The sequence below is a fragment of the Mchenga conophoros genome, linkage group LG11, assembly GCF_057382185.1.
Source record: "Mchenga conophoros isolate Kocher_MC1m ecotype Shallow Benthic linkage group LG11, M_conophoros_male_GT1.1, whole genome shotgun sequence".
Lineage (NCBI taxonomy): Eukaryota > Metazoa > Chordata > Actinopteri > Cichliformes > Cichlidae > Mchenga > Mchenga conophoros.
Genome location: NC_140536.1, coordinates 598,867 through 618,002, shown reverse-complemented (window position 1 = coordinate 618,002; position 19,136 = coordinate 598,867). Strand labels below are relative to the sequence as shown.

Genomic DNA, 19,136 nt, shown 5'->3' with positions numbered 1-19,136 from the left:
CTACGAGAGTAGAAGGTTACTAACAATGAAATGTCCCAGGAGTATCTCTGCCTGCTAAAGAAAAGAATAGAATAGAATTCAACTTTATTGTCATTGCACATGCACAGGTACAGGGCAACGAAATGCAAAAGTGTTGCAACAGAAGGAGATTTTTCCAACTATCAAAAAGAAAACTCTAATGAGTGCCACGTGCTTCCTAGCATGGTATGGTGGCACCACCGCCTGGTCACGGTGCCAGTAAAGCAGCCTTTTCCCGGGGCTTTAAAAACGTTGCTCAGGCTAAATTCAAAGGTTTGCTTTGATCATATCAAACTCATTGCTACATAATACAGGCCTCAGCAGTGCCGACCTGTGGCTGTAGCTCAGGTGGTAGAGTGGGTCACCTACTAACCTACTAACCCTGGTTGCTCTTCAGTGCATCCATCGGGGTGTGAATGTTAGGTAGCACTGGAAGCCTAGAAACGTGCTGGCGTGATTGGGTGAATGAACAAGTTGTATAAAGCGCTTTGAATGCTCAGATTGGGTAGAAAAGCGCTATATTAGAACCAGTCCATTTACCTTTAGCTCCTCCCACAATAGTTGGTGCACATTGTTCCCATTGGGCTGCAGTCTCTGGATCTTCAGTTTCAAAAGGTTCTAGCACTGAGCTACCAGGTGTTTCTTGGTTCTTTGCCCGTTCATAGTCATCACATTTATGCATATAACCTCTCTGAGTGGGTTCGCTGGCGTAGCCGTGTTACATCAGTTCCATGTTTCCTGTCCTTACCCGTGTAGGCAGCTTCTCATCTGTCCTGTTCTGGTTTCCCAACACCTGACCTTGTTAAGCTGGGTGACGTCTAAGCCAGTAGTTAGGCTTAGCTAGCATTTGGGGTCTAGCCCATGCTGCATGCATGTCTTGAATGGGTATAATACTGTCAGTGGATACAATTAGAAAACATCGTTTACATTACAGTTGGTAAACTTCATCAATACTTGGTCACCTAACATGACTTATCAGTCAGGGACGCACATCCACTGTTACAGTCACGCCAAGTACCCCAGCATGGCTCCTCTGCTCCTGCAGTGTGATAACACAACCCTTGAATTGTGCAACAAAGACATTCAGGCTGCAGACAGAACAACGTGATGTGCTATGTAGCTGCAACAAAAATGAATCCAGCAGATTCCATTAGTGTGCGAGCTACACCACAGCTCTGTGTTTGTGTCATATCAGTAATGCCAGCTCACAGTCTGGGTTCAGGGAAACTGCTCTCCTTTAACATAAGGCTTCAAACTTGCATTTTTTGTAAGGGCAGCCTGTAGCTTCAGCTGGAACAAACAATCTTGAACTTGTGGAAAAATAAATTGACACCAATCAGATTTTCTGAGGTTCATTAAAATAAATCCGGATCAATAAAGCCAGAGCAGGCTTCACACCTGCACTGATACTGAAAAGAATAACTAACATCTCCTCTACACATGTGTGGATACAAACACTGTGTTTGCAGCTGAATGCAAACGTTACAGTTAACAGTACATAGAGGTTAAACCAGGTGAAACATTTCTAATCTTGCATTATTTTAATTCATTCACAGCACAAAACTCGTGTGTAAAATGTATTAATAAGAGCGGTGGTGAATTAACATTGGCTGTTTTGTAGCAGATGGGCATCTCACTGCACACTGTAAAGACAAATGAAAGCATTTACACCGAGTGTGGTGCTCAGCTGCCCCGTATCGCAGACACAACCTGGAAACACAGTCTGCAGAAGGTTCATAACATCATCCTCCCATCCAGACCACAGTCTGTGCTCCCTGCTTCCCTCTGGGAAGAACGAGGTTCAGGAACCTCTGATCCAGAAACAACCAGCTCAGGAACACCGTCCTCACATTTTAAACCCTAAACACACACAAGCACACAAAAATAACATTGTGCAAATACTGTAAATCCATGTACATATTTACTCTGTAGGCTTCTCTTTCATTCATGTTCGTTACTCCGGACAATAATGTTATATCGTTTCCACTTCACATCAGATACCAAACTTTGTGTCATAGTTTGAGTATTGTGGTTTTCAGTGACAATAAAACAGTCTAATCCAAAGCCGTCTTAGTTTTGATTACTAATCTTCATAACCTTCCCGGGATTCAGGAGATCAGGTAGTTGATTCACGAGAGCTGTTATTGAGTTTAGGCTCTCGTTTGCTGTGCGACACACTAATAGGTCCCTCTGACAATCCGCTCTCTTAACACGACATCATGACATCATGTGTTAAGAGCAAACACTACATTAACACTACTGTCAGACTAATATTGTTTTCCATTGAACATTATTGTTGGGCTGCTGTAGGCAGCTGGGGTCAGCGTCACTACTGGTGCCATGAAGTAGTTCTGACGTTGCACAGACCATAGAGAACATTATGCTGCTCGTAACATCGTGCAGATGAACGGTTTGGTCTGAGGACTCCTCCAGAGGAAGGCACAGACCTCTGCAGGCTGAGCACCTGACTGCCATTACATATCGGGCCTGAGCCCAACAATGCCTGGCCTCATGTGGCAGATTGCACTTCAGACTGTCCGGGAGCTCGCAATGACCATCGAGACGTGGGGGGGGAAATGCCCCAGGACACTGTCGTCTCATTAGGAGCATGCCCTGATCCTGTCAAAGTCAAATTTATTTATGTAGCACATTTAAAACAGCGACTGTTGACCAAGGGGGTGTACATTCAAGGTAATCAAGAGATAAAAATATAGGAAGAAATGATAACATTTAAGAAAAAGAAGCATAAAAAGAGAAGATTTAAGTAAGAAATGAGACAAATAAAAGTCATACAAACTCTTTCTGATTTAAAAGCCAAGGAACAAAAAGTGGGTTTAAAAAGAGTCCAATGTTGGGGAGGTCCTGATGTGAAGGAGCAGTTTGTCCCACAGTTTAGGAGCAGTTACAGCAAAGGCCCGATCTCCTCTGTGCTTTAATCTGGACCTCGGCACAGGAGCATTTGAGCCGTACCCCCAAGTGAGCTCTTTGGGGTGTACCAATTAAAAAGACCAGAAAGGTGTGAGGGTGCTAACCCGTGCAAAGCCTTCAAAAACGAATAATAAAGCAACAAAGGATCCAGCAGGTGCATCGTTCCAATCCTGGGAAATGTAGGATGCATTTGTAGGCTGTATTTGGATGAACCTCTAAATTGGGACATCCTTCACTGCCTACAATACGAAGCTCAACGATGGCACATCCAGTGTCCAAACACAGTAGTCCAGTCAGGTAGAGACATCTAGCACGGTTTTTTGGGTGTTTTTCTAAACTGATGTTTAACACTATATTAAGAATGCCTTTGCAGTGTAATTGAGAGAATCCTTCTCTCATCTCACATGATTTTATGTTAAATAACTTTTTCTCCCTCTTCTTTTTGAAGTCTTATGTTTACCAGTTTAAAACAGTGTTAATGAACATGGGGTCGGTCGGTCAGTTTAAAGCCAGCACATCCTTTATCACACAAATGCATTTCATCTGAGAGAGTCAGGCTCCAACACAAAGAGATGCAAAATTATGAGAACCTAGAAGTTTGTAGATAACTGCTGGAACAAAGTTGAGAATTTGTGTTCGTGATCTGACGTATTTTCTCCAAAACAAAATATTCAGCAACTCATCCACAAAGTGGCAGCCAGGTGTCAGAGACGTCCCGAGATGCATAAAGTGTAAAAGCTGCCAGTGCTCCGCTGACACAATAACACAGACCTCTGAACTTCTGGCGACACAAAAACCTCCTGGTTGTAGCGCAGTAAGTGCCAGGAGCTTACAGGAGTTCATAGTAAAGGCTCCAGTATTTTTGTCAGTTATTAATTTCACCCCCTGCTTTAAGTTCACTTACATACAAAAGAAACGAACAGTCACAAATTTCATGGTAGTATCCAGAAAGAACAGAAAAAAACTTAAATAGATTTTCATGTCATGAGTGAAATAAATATTATATCACACCAAGCACAACATGACTTAACACTTGATGGAAAAACGATTCTTTCGAAGCACAGCAGTAACTGGTCACCAGGTTTGCACACATCTCAGGAAGGAGTTTGTTCCACCCTCTTTATAGAAACTCCTGTAGTTTTCTTGGCTGCTGCTAAACAACAAGAAAGTTCAGGTCCCTCCTGAGTACCGAGGCCTGGAGACTGGCTCGGCCGCTCCTTTGTTGCCTTGGCAGTATGTTGGCAATCACTGTCAAGTTGGAAGACCACGACAATCTTCAGTATTCTTGCTGGTCTTGTGCAGGTCCACAGCCTCGTTCCTGACATTTTTTGACAGCTCTTTGGTTTTTCCAATGGTCGTAGAGAAGCTGGAGCGGAAGAAACTGACTCTGAAGACAGGCGGCGTGCTTTAAACACAAGTTAAGATCAGTAGTGTCTGTAATTGACTGATTGTAATCTGTGTCCCACATGGGCGCACAGCTGCCACAGACTGTTGTACACCGTATTTCACTCAGTGACATCAGGTTTGACAGCATTCCTCGTCAGTGGCTTGAGCATGAATCGATGATTAATGTATTTGCTCGCTTGAAGATTTTATAGTAGACTTAAATATGGCTACTCGCTGCAGTTTTCTGTACTTAACTGAAAGAGTGATCACAAGGAAAACGGCATGTACATGAAGTCTTCAGAACCAGGAGTTTCAAATTCTGATTCAATGACTCTGCTGCTATAGATATGTAAGAGTCTGACAAATGACTGTAACAAAAAACCTTTCTCACCGCTATGGGTTTAATTATATTGCCAACTCATGTAGGACCACCAAACTGTGCAAAGAATCCAAGAAGATGGAAAATCTGATAATGAAGACAAATTGGATCTATAAGTTGAATCTGGAGCTGATTTCTTATTACAAAGTCTGGCATGTAGTTGACCTGCAAAGGCACTGAAACAGAGGAAAAGAGATGAAGAATTGAGACGCTGATGTGAGTCCCATCAAAAACACCTGCAGAGGAACTGACGGGCATGTTGCGCAGCAGCCATGCTTGGGTGCAGGCTGCTAACCAAGCCGGCCAGTGTTAGCTGAGACTTGGCCTCCACCTCACACTGGGGCCATAAGGAGAACATTTACTGCAGAATATTTAAATATGTGTTCATATTGTGGTTGTGATCAAGTATATTACTTTTATCTGCAGGCCCTGCTGTCATATCTAGACATGTAAAACAGTCAAAAAACAAAATGATGTTCGAGAGGTTTCTTTATTTTACACGACTGTTTCCTCTGTGGAGGCAGGGATGGTAAGCCAGTCTCTGCAGGTCTTTGGTGCAATACTGATCCTAATAAACCATTAACATGAAAAATATAAAAATAGTTATTTAAATAACAAGTAAAAGCTTCTATTGCTGACACACTGGCATGGAATCAGTGCAGCATTCACAGTCTCAGCTTTCAAACGTTGTATTAACTCCTCTGTGGAATGGCGAGCTCAGGAGTCGGCAGAACCGCTCCCTGTCGTTGCAGATGTCTCAGGATGTCCAGGATGGCGTCGAGCTCAAGGCGGAAAGCATCCATCTCCCTGCTCTTGTCCTGAGCCAGACGTCTCCAGTGCTCCAGCTCAGACTGCAAATCATCACCTGGCGTCTGCCACGCCCCCCCAAGCACCTGAAGGACACAAACAAAAGACCTCAGGTTGTATTTGATACAGTAGAACTACTTCATCTGACCTCTATGTGGATAATATCATCAGGGGAAGTGCACAAGCTTCTCCACCAAACAGTGTATATGTTTGGCCACAGGTTCAGCAGTGTGTCTAACTCCGATGTCTGTGTGACTCGCAGACGGTTTCCCAGAGTCCAGGAGACGTTTAAAGTCATTTACAGCATAACATTCAGGTCAGCTTACGTTTTCGTACAAGTTTGCCACTAGTTCAAGTTAGTTTCATTTACGCTGACAATGTGGATCCAGACCTGCTTTTGTTTGAACGTGGTTAGTTCAGGGGATCACCCACCGTGGATGTCCAAGCCTGTGTTCAAAGTTTATCACAACTGCTGATTTAAAACACCTGAATCTTGACCTTAGGGGTCACTACAGGTTCACGTCAGGTTCTGGGTTCCAGTTTCTGTCAGCTAGTTGGGCCCTCACTGGTACCTGCTGCAGCTCCTTCTCTCTGTGCTGGTGTCTGAGCTCCATGTTCAGTATCTTCCTCTCCAAGGTGCACAGGAGTTTCACCTCTGAGCTTGAAGCTTCTTTAGCTTCCTTCAGCTCCTGCAGCAGTTTGGTTAGCTAAACATGAGACAGAAGCAGCTAAATTAAATTAATTAATTCCAATTAATTATTGACACATTTAATGAATTGTTTAATGGTGTATTTCATTAATTCATTTTGGCAGTCCTGGCATTCCATAATTCAGAGTCTTTCTGTGTACAATCCTGGATAGAGCCAGCACAGCGATCTTTCTCCAGCTCCTCACCTGCGTCTGCAGAGCATCCTCTCTCCTCCTGGATATTTTCAGTGCTTCTTTGCACCCCTGCGTTTCTTTCAGCTGCTTGTCCAGATGATTCATCATTATCTGCAGGTACATATGAATGTTAAAGCAGCAGGCTCATGTTGTACAGAGGCTGCTTGATGAGGGAGCCCTACCTCTTGAGTGCTCAGCTTATTAGTCAGTTCTGCAACCTTAGAGTCTGAGTGTTCGAGTGCATGGGTGGCCCGCAGGTGGTCCAACACTCTAAAGTGTTCTGCCTTCGTAGTGGATAGCTGCTCTTCAAACTCCTCTGTCAGCCTGGGAGATTAAATCATATCTTTAATTCAGGGGCAGCAGGTGATTGGCTGGGTTGTTGAAGAACATCCTGCTTCTTTGCAGGATGGGTCTCTATTTGCACTATGAAGCACTGTCCAATCAGCTTTGCCTGAATCTGAAGAGAGTGTAACTTTATATTCCTGAGAATTCATCAGCAGCACAAATGTTCCAATAGCAGCCACGCATCCCCAACGTGACATCCCCTTCACCGTTTTCCTGACAGATGATGTGATCTGTATCATCTCCACACACTGTTTGTTCTCGAGTATAACCAGTGGTTGGCACTTTGTTGTACACCTGTGTATTGACGTTGACAGTGATATTCCCCATCAGCCTTTTATGGCTCAGGGATAGAAATTCAACACTGTAAATGAACTTTGATATTCAGTCTGCTTCACTGCTTTAAGTATAACATTTCCTAAACAGCAAGTGCAAGTAGAAGCATTTGGAAACAAGCAGAAAGCACACAGAAGCAAAACTACAAAACTGTACCTGCACAGCTGCTGCTTGGCCTGTGCAGCATCAGCCTTCAGAGCTTCCTTCTCCTGCTCGCTCTGCAGGAGCACAAGCTCCACCTGCTTTTTTAAAGCTTCGTTCTCCTGCAGAACCTCAGAGATATGACTCCCTGTCAGAAGGAAACATGAAAAAAATCTTCTAGTGCCTCCAGCTAGCTGCATTTTTTAAATCTGGAAAACCACAGCCCTGCTTATAGACGCTTCTATATCCCTGCTGTTAGTGTTCACACTGGGATCGATGTGGGCATGTTCTTCCTTCTGATGCAAGTCTAGAATATGTAAACAACACTTGTGTGTAAACCACTTTCAAGGATCGCTCGACAAATAACAGTCACACACACACACGCACACACACACACACCATAAATTGCCCCCTTCACGCACTATGTACTTATACAGCACTCTGCATTTAGTCTCGTCTCCCTGCTCTCGTCCCCGATGAGGCGAATCTTGTTGGGATTTGGAATTGAATAAATAAAATCAAAGTGAATTAAACAGTGTGACCACAAAATATTTTGATTGCATCAGGTGATCTTTAGTCCCTTTTGTGTATTACTTACTTTAAAAAAGTGCATTCCCACCTGTGAATACGGTGGGCTGATAGGTCTTCTCACACGGAGCAGCTGGGAATGTTTCTCCTCCTGCAGTGAGGAGACCTGGTTGTTGGTGTTTGCTCTCAGTGGATCGTCTTTCTGCTCGTGTGTTGGGGGCAGACGGCATGTTCCTCCGTTCCTTCTTCAGTTCCTGAATGGTCCGTGTCTTTTTAGCGAGCTCTTGATTCAGCCGCTCAAGCCGCACACCAAATGCTGCCTCGGCTTGGCGCTGGTGCCGGCCGGGACTCAGCAGGGCCTGTAAAACGAAGGGCTCTCCTCAGTATTGTATAATCGAGTACAAGTTTATTTTGTGTTATCAACTCCTCCATTATCCTACTTCATCCATTATTCCAAGGTTTCAGGGCAAAGGCTGCCTGCTCTAGCATCTGGAGGCAGCTAAGACAATAGCTCTTTGCTTTTAGTAAGACTTGTACTGACCTTCTGTTTAAGCTGCTGCTGGAGAGACTCGATCTGCTCATGCAGAGATTTCTCCTTCTGTTTGTGGCTCTGCTTCACACGGTACAGCTCTTCCTCCAGAGCCTGGACTACTGGTGACTGGGACCCAGCTGCTGCTTCAAGCTGCTGCTTACGCTGCAGCTGCTGCTCCAGCTCACAGATCTGCTGCTCGTAGCGGAGCTGCAGAGCAGACACATAGTGGCATTCAACAAAAATCTGCTACACTGTTGCAGGTTGTTTGTTTTTAAGACTCAGTTTGTGAGCATGATTTAAAATGTATTTGATTTTATAATGTGTCTAATTTGATTAAATAACTGTGACAAGTTATATATAAAACAGTCCTTAATGAAGAGGAATTAATAATACAGGACCAAGCGCAGTACATCAGTGACTGCAAGCAAAGAAACAACAAATCAAAAGCAGCTACCGACCAAAGAACACTGTTACTGATCCCTGTGTGAAACAAGCCACATGTGCTTCACACTTTCTACTTTACGTATAAACAGTGAGTGATACACAAACCAGTTAACAGGTACAGCTGGAAACTGAGCCAGTCAGCAGCTGACAGGCTCGTGGGTGTGACTAAGCAGGCCGACGCCTACAGACTCAGATCCTCCACAGTAGAGAGGCTGCAGTCCTTTATGAAACAATGCTCTGAAAACACTAATGAATATGTCCATGTCCATGACAAGAGTCCAAACTGAAATAAAACCTTTCTGTCCGTCAGTTTTTCCACAGAAATCAAAATGGCCAGTGCTGTAAGTGACTCATAGTGCTGTCACACAGCTGCTGAGGGATTTTACTACAGTGAAACTGGAGTTGAATCAGAAAAATATTATAATGTATTCACTCTGCCTCATCTCTTGAGTTATCTGCTAATGGTGCTTCAACCCCTGGCTGCTCCACAGCACTGTGACTGAGCTTGTGGACAGGTGACTGAGACGAGCTGTGTAAAGAGCTTTAAGTGCTACGAGGCGCTACAAGAGGAACTGGTTCATGTGTTCCCTCATCTGATGTTTTTAATGATCATTTCATCATTAAATGATACAAACCACAGAAAATAATGGTTCTGACACAGACTTCTATAAAACACACGGAGTCTCTACTATAAGCAGACGTCTGAAACGTGATTCTTCACTGTGATGAATCAAACTACCGTAATTGTCGGGCTATAAGCCGCTACTTTTTGCACAAGCTTTGAACCCTGCGGCTTTTAGTCAGGTGCGGCTTTTCTATGGATTGTCCATGATTTTTGTCATATCGTAAGATTTGTTTTGTTTGTTCTGCTGTTGTACGGCACTACGTTGCCTGGCGGAAGGATCGGGGTTCAAGAGTGGTATGTTGGTCACATGTCCGTCCGCCAGGCAACGTAGTGCCGTACAAGTAGCGCGAAAAACAAACTTCAAAGTAGCACTACGCGTTCAGCGGGAGGCGTGGATGACCAGCGGCGATAAACTTGCGAAAAGCAAGTTATGCTCAACTCCACCGGTGGATTCTGACAGCGTGGAAAAGTGTGAAAACATCCACGATCACCAACGGATTTTGAAGGGCTGGACTGCTGCATGATGGAGAGGAGGACACCGCCACGGCCCTTCTGAGGGTGTTCGACTCTGACACTGACAACGAGGATTTCTTTGGTTTTGAAAGTGACAACGAAGGAAAGAAGCTGAGAGTGGATGACGAAGCCATCCTGAGCCTGTTCGTATCCGACACTGGAGAAGAGGACTTTGGTGGTTTTAGTGCGCAGGAAGAAGAGAAAGATGGTGAATGACTGACTTTTCTTCTTGTTAAAGCCGTGTCACTGCACCTGAGCCTAAAAGGTAGTCCGGATCTATTTTTCTGGTGTGCTGTAGGTTACTGTTATGTACTACATTTGTTACTCATTTATGAAGCACAGCACATGTGCAAATATGTATCCATAACTTGTTTTTCAAAATATTAATAAAAGGGGTGTGTCTCCAAACAGCCGTCTCTTTCCTGACAATTCGCTTTGTGCATATTCTCTTACATATGATGAGTCAAAATTGAAACACCTGCGGCTTTTGGTCAGGTGCGGCTAATGTATGTACAAAACAGGATTTTCCCCTGATTTTAGCTTGTGCGGCTAATATTCGGGTGCGCTTTGTAGTCCGGGAAATACGGTACTTCCACAGCAAGAACATTTAAAAGTGTTGGTTCAGCACAGACACACGTTTCCTCACTGATCTGCTGTAAGTCAGACATGTGAAGGAGAAAAATAAAGGTTTTACTGTTTAGTCTCACAGCTGTGCGGTTAAGAAGCTCATTGACTGACTGAAACTGAACTTATTATGTCACACGGCTTCCTCTTTGGGCTTCAGTTCTCTATGAAGCTTTTGTCTGTTTGTCGCTCTGCTTTGCTTTTCTAGCACACCAAGCAGGAGGAGACGTGGTGATCACAAAGTGTGGATTCAGTGACTTCTACTGATGACCAGCAAGAGACGGTGGCTGCCCTATTTCTTTGGTATTAAGATGTGATTAACATATTTTTTGTCATTTAAAAAGGACAAAACCCCACACTAGCAGACAGCTGTAAAAGGTATAAACACGCCCCCAGCAGCCGAGGCTGGATGCAGGGTCACCTGATCCAGCCCTGACTATACGCTTTATCAAAGTTTTAAGCCCAATCTTAAAAGCTGAGAGTGTTTGACCCCTGAACCCAAGCTGGAAGGGGGTGAACAGGTCGGTGGTGTGACGGGGGCTTTCTGTTTAGGGTCCTCTTCACAGTCACCCAGCTGTTACTTCCAGGCTGAGTGCTGGCAGGTCGTTACATCGACAAGCCTGTGGACTGATGTTAGCTGTACCTTGACTCTGTGAAACTGCTGCTCCATAACCTGGAGGCTGCGTTTGGCTTCCTCATCGTGATTCTCCAGCTCGGCCTCCAGACGTTGGATCCTTCGCTCCAGCAGAGCAGTGATCCGGCTGGAAGAGGACATTTTGCCAGCGTCCTCGTGGCTGGCAGATGTGGCTGCAGCATAAATCAAAGCAGGCAGCGAATTTGGGTTTCTGCTCCTGAGTATTTGTTCCAGCTCCTTCACCTGGTGAAAACACAAGTGATATGAAGTTGTAGAAGAAGGAAGGAGAAATGAATTGTTAGTGTATGCCCGTGTGCCAAACCTGTCGCTCCAAGTCCTTCATCCTCTTCGAGTCCACAAATTTGTCTCTCGCCTTTCTCTGCCAGCTGTTTCTTTTGCCCACTTCCTGTTTCAGTTTTTCTACCTGAAATGGAGACGGCCTGTTACTTCCCATCCTCATTCCTAAAGCTTTCACTGTTGTCACTGTGAAGCACCACAAAAGAACTCTCGCGGCCCGGTACCAAACGAGTCACGGACCGGTCCCCAACCCACGGACCCCGAGGCCCGGGGGTTGGGGACCACTGCTCTAGAGCAATGTTTCCAGAGCCAGGAAAGATAGGCACGTTCCTCAAAATTAACACAATTTAAATCAATTTTAGTTTTAGTGGGGCGATCGTGGCTCAAGAGTTGGGAGTTCGTCTTGTAATCGGAAGGTTGCCGGTTCGAGCCCCGGCTCTGACAGTCTCGGTCGTTGTGTCCTTGGCCAAGACACTTAAGATAAGATAGAACTTTATTACCGGTAATCCCTCGGGTGGGTTCCTCTGGGAAATTCGACTTCCAAAAAAAGCACAGCAACGACCGAAGTTACAGTTACAGAACTGTTATATATATATATATATACACACACACACACACACACACACACACACATATATAAATACAGAGACAAATATAAATAAAATATACAAAGGGGATAAATAGAATAAATAGGAATAAAAAATAAAAATACAAGTGAATTGCACATTTCAAGTATTGAGTCTATTGCACTGTTGACTATTTACAAAAAGTATTGCACAGTGAGGTGAAGAGGCACTACAGCTTAGTTGTTCCCCCCTCCTTTGTCCTCCTGTCTCCCCTCCCTCTCCCCTCCAGAGAGGAGTTAAACAGTTTGATGGCGTGTGGGACAAAGGAGTTTTTAAGTCTGTTAGTTCTTGTCTTGGGGAGAAGCAACCTGTCACTGAACAGACTCTTCTGATTGTTTATGGCCGTGTGCAGAGGATGCCCAGCATTGTCCATGCTTCACCCGTTGCCTACTGGTGGTGGTCAGAGGGCCCGGTGGCACCAGTGTCCGGCAGCCTCGCCTCTGTCAGTGCGCCCCAGGGTGGCTGTGGCTACAATGTAGCTGCCATCACCAGTGTGTGAATGGGTGGATGACTGGATATGTAAAGCGCTTTAGGGTCCTTAGGGACGAGTAAAGCGCTATACAAATACAGGCCATTTACCATTTTTTCAAATCAAAACAACAGTTTCCTTGAGGCACATTTTGCTGTAACATAAAGAACTGAATGTTAGACTGAAACCAACAATCACACAATTCCCTGTAGGAGGTGCTCTGTGACAGCAGGAAAAAAAAACGATGGTTTGTGGCAAAACCATCACAGCCTGGTCACATGGTCTGACTGGGAGAGTACAACCACCAGCCTGCCTTAAATGGGAATGATGAATTATTCAAGTTGTATATCTAAAAAAGGTACAACAACAACAAAGACAAATAAAGTTCTGATCAACAAAGGAAACCGTCTCTAAGACTAAACACTGACCTCATTAATTATAAATGGTGTGATTGAATGTTTTGTTTCTATTATAAGTCCTGTTTAAATTAGTTGTTTAGAGTATTTAATGAAAACTGTACCACACACATGCTAAAACAGACTCTTAGATGGCTCGACTACACCATCTATTTCAGGTACAAACACTGAGTCACACGTTAGAAGGTTATGTTACAGTCATTGAATTAGCCTGCTTTATGTCCTGGTGGGCGGGGCTATGACTCGCCACACCCACTATCAGATCGTTACATGGAGAAACCTTTTGAATAGAGATTGAAAATGTGACGTCATTTCCGTGGTAAAACTGCAAAGGATTCTGGGTAAGAGTGGCAAGCGGTACCAGTGTACGAAGCCGTTGTATTATTAACTGCAATAGCCGGTCGCATGACAGCCACGGGAAGCCGACGGGTAAAGAGATCGTTTTTATCGGATTACATCGCTGAAGAGAAATTGTTCGAGCCATGTTTCCGAAGTAACAAAGAGCCGACGGATGGCCTGGATTGCAGCCATTCAAAGACCAAATATAACGTCCCAGAACACTCACAGGTTAGTCTGCTCCAAGCATTTACACGAAGGTCAGTCTGCTGTTGTAGTTGTTGATGTAGGTTACAAATAAGTCTTAATTTGAATTGAATTCGTTGCTATGCTGCTTTGTTCACTGTGGCTTTGCGGGCTAATGTTTGTGTTTTGTAGGAAAACCAGCCTACAAAATGCAGGAATGTGATCCAGACTGGGCCCCTCTATCAGCCTGGGTCAGACCGAGTTTAAAGCTGCTACCACAGCCCGATTTGATCGGTTAAGAGAGAGAGCGAGATCGAAACGTCCCGCATATATGTGCCCAAGTGTTGTATTGAAGCAATCAATTGATGAATAACTTTTCCAGTATGTTGTTTTGAAATGTTTTTTTTTTGTTGCATTGTTGATTAGTTTTTCACCGAAGCAGCTAATAAAGCACGATGGATTTTTTTTTTTTTTTTACAATTTTGCCTCTTTCCTGTAAGATTCTATAATAGAATGAAACAATAATGCCAGTTATAAATAAAAACAATAATTGAATGAATTACGAAACACTCATTTTATTTCTATTAGATCTGAAAATGTTGTGTAACACTACAACCTGAAACAACAAATAGATGCGTTGGCCTGTAACAGCAGCTGTGAGATGGAATCGTCCAAATCACCAAAGTAAACTGGAGCTGGGCTTGTTGCAGGATCTGAAGTTACTAAACATGTTGTGAGTGTGTGCACTCACACTTAGGACCATATAATAATAAATATGTGCGTGATGAAAGTTGTGCAGCATGCTAACGTCCTTACTCCACTCTGTATGCTCGTGTGGGTCTGACCCTTTCACTCCTTTGATTTTTTCCTCGTCCTTTTTTTGCCTCTTCGCCACGTCTGTCTTCGTACAGAGCTGCCGTGTTCACCGTCGTTTTGTACAGAACTGCAACTCGTAAACATAAAATGCAAGTAGGGATTAAAACCGCAGAATTAATGATTGCCGGTGCTGGAAATGCTTGATGCGCTTGATGCAGTGTTTTGATGTTGTTGCCACTCGTACCCACAATGCAATGCACGAAAGTCACGTGGTCTGTCAATCTCTATCTCTGTCAATTTCTATACAAAGTGTTCACGGACACCTTGGCTGCTGCCTCTAAACATATTGAGCGTTGTCGGTCGTGCATGCTGCTCATTAACATTCAGTATTTGTTAGTTACTGTTACAGGTTGCTGCTGTGGTCTGCCTACTGTGTTGTTCTCTTTTGGTTTCTTGACTTTTCTTCCAGCAGGTGATCCAGCTGACTTTTGTGGTCTTTTCCTTCTGTCCCTCTGATTTTCTTGAACTTCCCTTGTCTACGCCTTTCCCGTTCCTATCCCCCGGTCATGTCTGTTCTCATTGTAATAACTTAAAAGTAAAAATAAAGATCAATCAAGTGGACCAGTATGACAAAGCCGTAATGATCCACGTTGCCTGTTGGGCCTCTTTCTTGGCCTTCAGACGATAACTCTGATGCTACAGTGCCGAACGGCACAGGAAGAATAACTGAATTAAACTAACAACAATGACTTGCATGAGGGAAGTTCACTGAAGTCAGAGTATCATTTAAATATGTCTGTGAAGGTTCTCAGTCATCTAGGTCATTTTGACTCAAAATTGAGTCAAAGGACTCAATTTTGCCATTTCTCCGCAACAGTTGCCCACAGTGGACCTCATCTCAGCCACAGAAACCGCCATACGGATTAATACATTATCACAGACAGAAGCAGAGCAAATCAGGATGAAAGTCTCAGCCACCCTCTCCAGTGCCAAAGTCCCTCCATCCAACCTCACAATACAGGAAAAGAAGGCCGTCGCTTCCCTGAGCAAAGACCACAACATCACTGTTTTACCAGCTGATAAGGGAAGATGCACCGTGGTCCTAAACACTACAGATTACCATACAAAGATCACTACTCTCCTCAGTGACAACAATACCTACGAAGCCTTAAAGCGAGACCCCACAAGCAGCTACAAAAAGAAAGTTATAGCTTGCCTTCAGGACCTTGAAAAGGACAAAATCATTGACTGCCTTACATATCACCGCCTTTACCCAGGGGATGCCATACCCTGCATTTACGGACTTCCTAAGATCCACAAGGAAGCTGTCCACTCAGACCCATAGTCAGCAGCATAAACTCAGCCACTTACAACATTGCTAAACACCTTGCTACCATCCTTGCTCCTCTCGCGGGGAACACCCCACACCACATCAAGAACTCCACCGACTTCACCGACAAGGTCCAGAAACTTACCCTGGATCCAGATGAAACCATGGTGTCCTTTGATGTAGTCTTTCTCTTCACCTGCATACCCACCACGGAGGCCGTGGAGACTGTCAGAAAACGACTACAAGAAGACAGCTCCTTGGAGGACAGGACCAACTTCACACCCGATCAGATCTGCACACTGTTAGACCTCTGCCTCACCACTACATATTTCAAGTACAACGAAGGCTTCTACAGACAAAAACATGGCTGTGCCATGGGCTCCCCCGTGTCACCTATTGTAGCCAACCTTTACATGGAGGAAGTGGAAAGGAAGGCGCTTGGCTCTTTCAAAGTAAGAGCACCCAGCCACTGGTACAGATATGTAGACGACACCTGGGTCAACATCAAGACACAAGAAGTGGAATCCTTCACTGCGCACATTAACTCTGTGGATAAAAACATCAAGTTCACCAGGGAAGACAAAAAGGACGACTGTCTGCCTTTCCTGGACTGCGCTGTGCACATTGAAGAGAACGGCAAACTCAACATCGAAGTTTACCGGAAGCTGCTGCTTCCTGTCCGTCAGGAAGTCAGTGATCCACCGGCAGATGGGATCGGGCACATTCATCTGGGAAAGCTTGCCTCGGAGATGGTCTGGAAGGATGGTGTTGAAGGCAGAGCTGAAGTCCACAAACAGGATCCTGGCGTAGGTTCCTGGGGAGTCCAGATGCTGCAGGATGAAGTGTAGGGCCATGTTGATGGCGTCGTCTACAGACCTGTTGGCTCTGTATGCAAACTGCAGGGGGTCCAGGAGGGGGGCCGTGAGGGTCCTGAGATGGGAGAGAACCAGGCGCTCGAAAGACTTCATGACCACAGATGTCAGAGCCACGGGTCTGTAGTCATTTAGTCCAGTGATCCTAGGTTTCTTGGGGACAGGGATTATGGTGGAGGACTTGAAGCAGGCAGGCACATGACATGCCTGCAGTGAGGAGTTGAAGATGCCAGAAAACACTGGGGCCAGCTCGTTTGCACAGTGTCTGAGGGTGGCAGGAGACACACCGTCTGGGCCGGGAGCTTTCCGAGCATTCAGACTCTTAAACTGCTTCCTCACATCTGCTTCATGAATATGAAGAGTTGTGGTGGGAGGAGGTGGTGTGAAATCCTCTTTTGTGTGGGGTGAGGAGGGGGGTGTTGTAGGTGAAGTGTTTGATGGTGGTGATGGCTCTATGGAGGGGGGAGAGGTGGGGGAATGAGTGTCCAAAGTGCCTCTATTGTTGGGGTCGTTGGAGGTGTGAAGGCTGCCTGATGGCTCGTCAAAACGGCAGTAAAAGTGTAAAGGAAGCACTCAAAACTAATTATCCTAATTGGGCTTTTATAAAGTCAGCAAAGAGGCACAGAAAAGAAGACCAGACACCAGCGAGGGAGGATAAGAAGGACAGACGCAACAACATTGTCATCCCCTATGTAGCCGGTGTATCAGAGAAACTCAGGAGAGTTTTCTCCAAGCATGACATCCCGGTGCATTTCAGACCCAGCAACACACTCAGACAAAAACTGGTTCACCCGAAAGACAAAACGCCAAAACACAAACTTAACAATGTGGTGTATGCTGTACAGTGCAGCGAGGAATGCCCAGACCTCTACATTGGAGAGACCAAACAGCCACTTCACAAGCGCATGGCACAACACAGAAGAGCCACCTCCACAGGACAAGACTCAGCAGTCCATCTGCATCTTAAGGATAAAGGACACTCTTTCGAGGATGCCAATGTTCACATTTTGGGCAGAGAGGACAGATGGTTTGAAAGAGGAGTGAAAGAAGCATCTATGTCCACTGTGAGAGACCATCTTTGAACAGAGGCGGGGCTTACGACACCAACTCTCTGCCATCTATAATCCAGTTTTGAGTTCCTCCCCAGACGCCTTAACGCCCACTCACATCCTGGGCCATCTGACCTCAGGAAATCGCATGATAAGGTGGGGCCAGGTTTCACAATGAACTTACCCGAAACTCTGGCTGATTGGGACCCACGGCCAGTTTCACACCTTGGATTAGGTAGATGATCATCAGGGGGTCCTTTTGTCCCTCTGTGGGGGGAAACTCCCACTAGGTTTAAATCTGGGACTCTCCACCATTTGACCTTAGAACTGAAGAAGCTTCTTGGATGAGAGGTGAAACGTCTTCAAGCAACTCAAAGAAGTCCAGACGCTTTTCTTTGCAAGTATCATTTAAAATAAAAAGTAGTTAGCACAGACAGAGGATTCATGCAGATTGAGGGTACAAAACAAATCAGTCTGTAACCATCGTGTGAGAGCGGAGCATCACCTGTTCTCTGAGCTGGTGTATCTCAGCTGTAGCAGCCTTCAGCCTGCCAGCATCTCTGTCCAGCATCTCCTGCTTCTCAGCAAACCACTGCAGTTTTTTCTTAAGGGCTGTCACTTCCTCCTGGTGCCTGTCCTCTAATACACGCATCTCAAAGGTCTGATTTCCTAACACGTTCAGGAGAAACGCACTCAGTTCTTACTCACATATACACAGCAGGTACAATAAGTATTGAACATGTCACCAGTTTCCTAAGTAAGTATATTTCTAAAGGTGCTACTGACATGAAAGCTTCACCAGCTTAATTCCCACATTACAAGAAATCAAACATAAATGTCCACAGATTAAGTTGTGTGTAAGAATGAGGAGTGACACAGACAAGTACTTAGAAAGCAATCCTGCCTTTTTATAGGCCAGATGGGACCATCAAGAAACATCTCATGATGGGTAAAAACAAATAATCTAGCTCAAGACCGTCACAGTCCTATTGTTGTAAAACATCCTGATTGGTTACAGAAGAATTTCTAAAATCCTGAAGGTTCCAGTGGCCAGCGCCCGGTCATGGCCGGTTCTCCCCACAGAGCAGTGAACAGAATTATCGCAGAGCCAGGGGCCACTTGTGGAGAGCTACAGAAAGACCAGGAATCCTGCAATTGTTTCAAACAACACAATGAAAACACGGCCTGTATGCACAATACTGTTCATTACTGAAGAAAAAGCAAAATGAAACATTTAAATTTTGCTGAAAAACAATCAAACAAGCCTTTGAAATACTGGGCGAACATAGTCTGGTCAGATGAGACCATAGTTCCACTCGTTGCATGCATAATAAACACCATGCCAACAGGTATGCACCACCAAGGCCTGGGTGTTTCAGCATGTGACACTGGCACACTTCAGGATGAAGGGAAAAATGTGCCGAGACATTCCTGATAGCGAAGAAATGACAGTAGATGTACAGAAAGGAAACTACTGACTGGCTTCAGAGAAAGAAAGAAAGTGTCTCGCCCAGCCAGTCACCTGACCCATATCCAGGTTAAAGTCAGTGGAAAGAACTAAAGGTCAGAGGTCATAGAAAGGGCCCGCGCAGCACTTTCAAGTTTTGAAGACTGTTTGCG

The 19,136-nt window shown here is 44.9% G+C and overlaps 1 protein-coding gene across 3 annotated transcripts in view; it reads right to left on the bottom strand.

Moving 5' to 3' along the window:
* Positions 1-2,634: 2,634 nt before the first annotated feature.
* cep162 (centrosomal protein 162) overlaps positions 2,635-19,136 on the bottom strand; it is a 48,287-nt gene continuing 31,785 nt past the window's right edge. For all 3 annotated transcript variants that reach the window (XM_085290471.1, XM_085290473.1, XM_085290472.1), the window contains exons 19-28: positions 18,022-18,185; positions 11,442-11,543; positions 11,129-11,362; positions 8,289-8,486; positions 7,839-8,106; positions 7,235-7,367; positions 6,583-6,724; positions 6,413-6,511; positions 6,091-6,225; positions 2,635-5,604 (exon numbers count right to left, since the gene is read on the bottom strand). In XM_085290471.1, the coding sequence (XP_085146597.1) occupies positions 5,404-5,604; positions 6,091-6,225; positions 6,413-6,511; positions 6,583-6,724; positions 7,235-7,367; positions 7,839-8,106; positions 8,289-8,486; positions 11,129-11,362; positions 11,442-11,543; positions 18,022-18,185 (1,676 nt within the window). In that variant the 3' untranslated portion in view covers positions 2,635-5,403. The remainder of the gene's footprint in view (positions 5,605-6,090; positions 6,226-6,412; positions 6,512-6,582; positions 6,725-7,234; positions 7,368-7,838; positions 8,107-8,288; positions 8,487-11,128; positions 11,363-11,441; positions 11,544-18,021; positions 18,186-19,136) is intronic.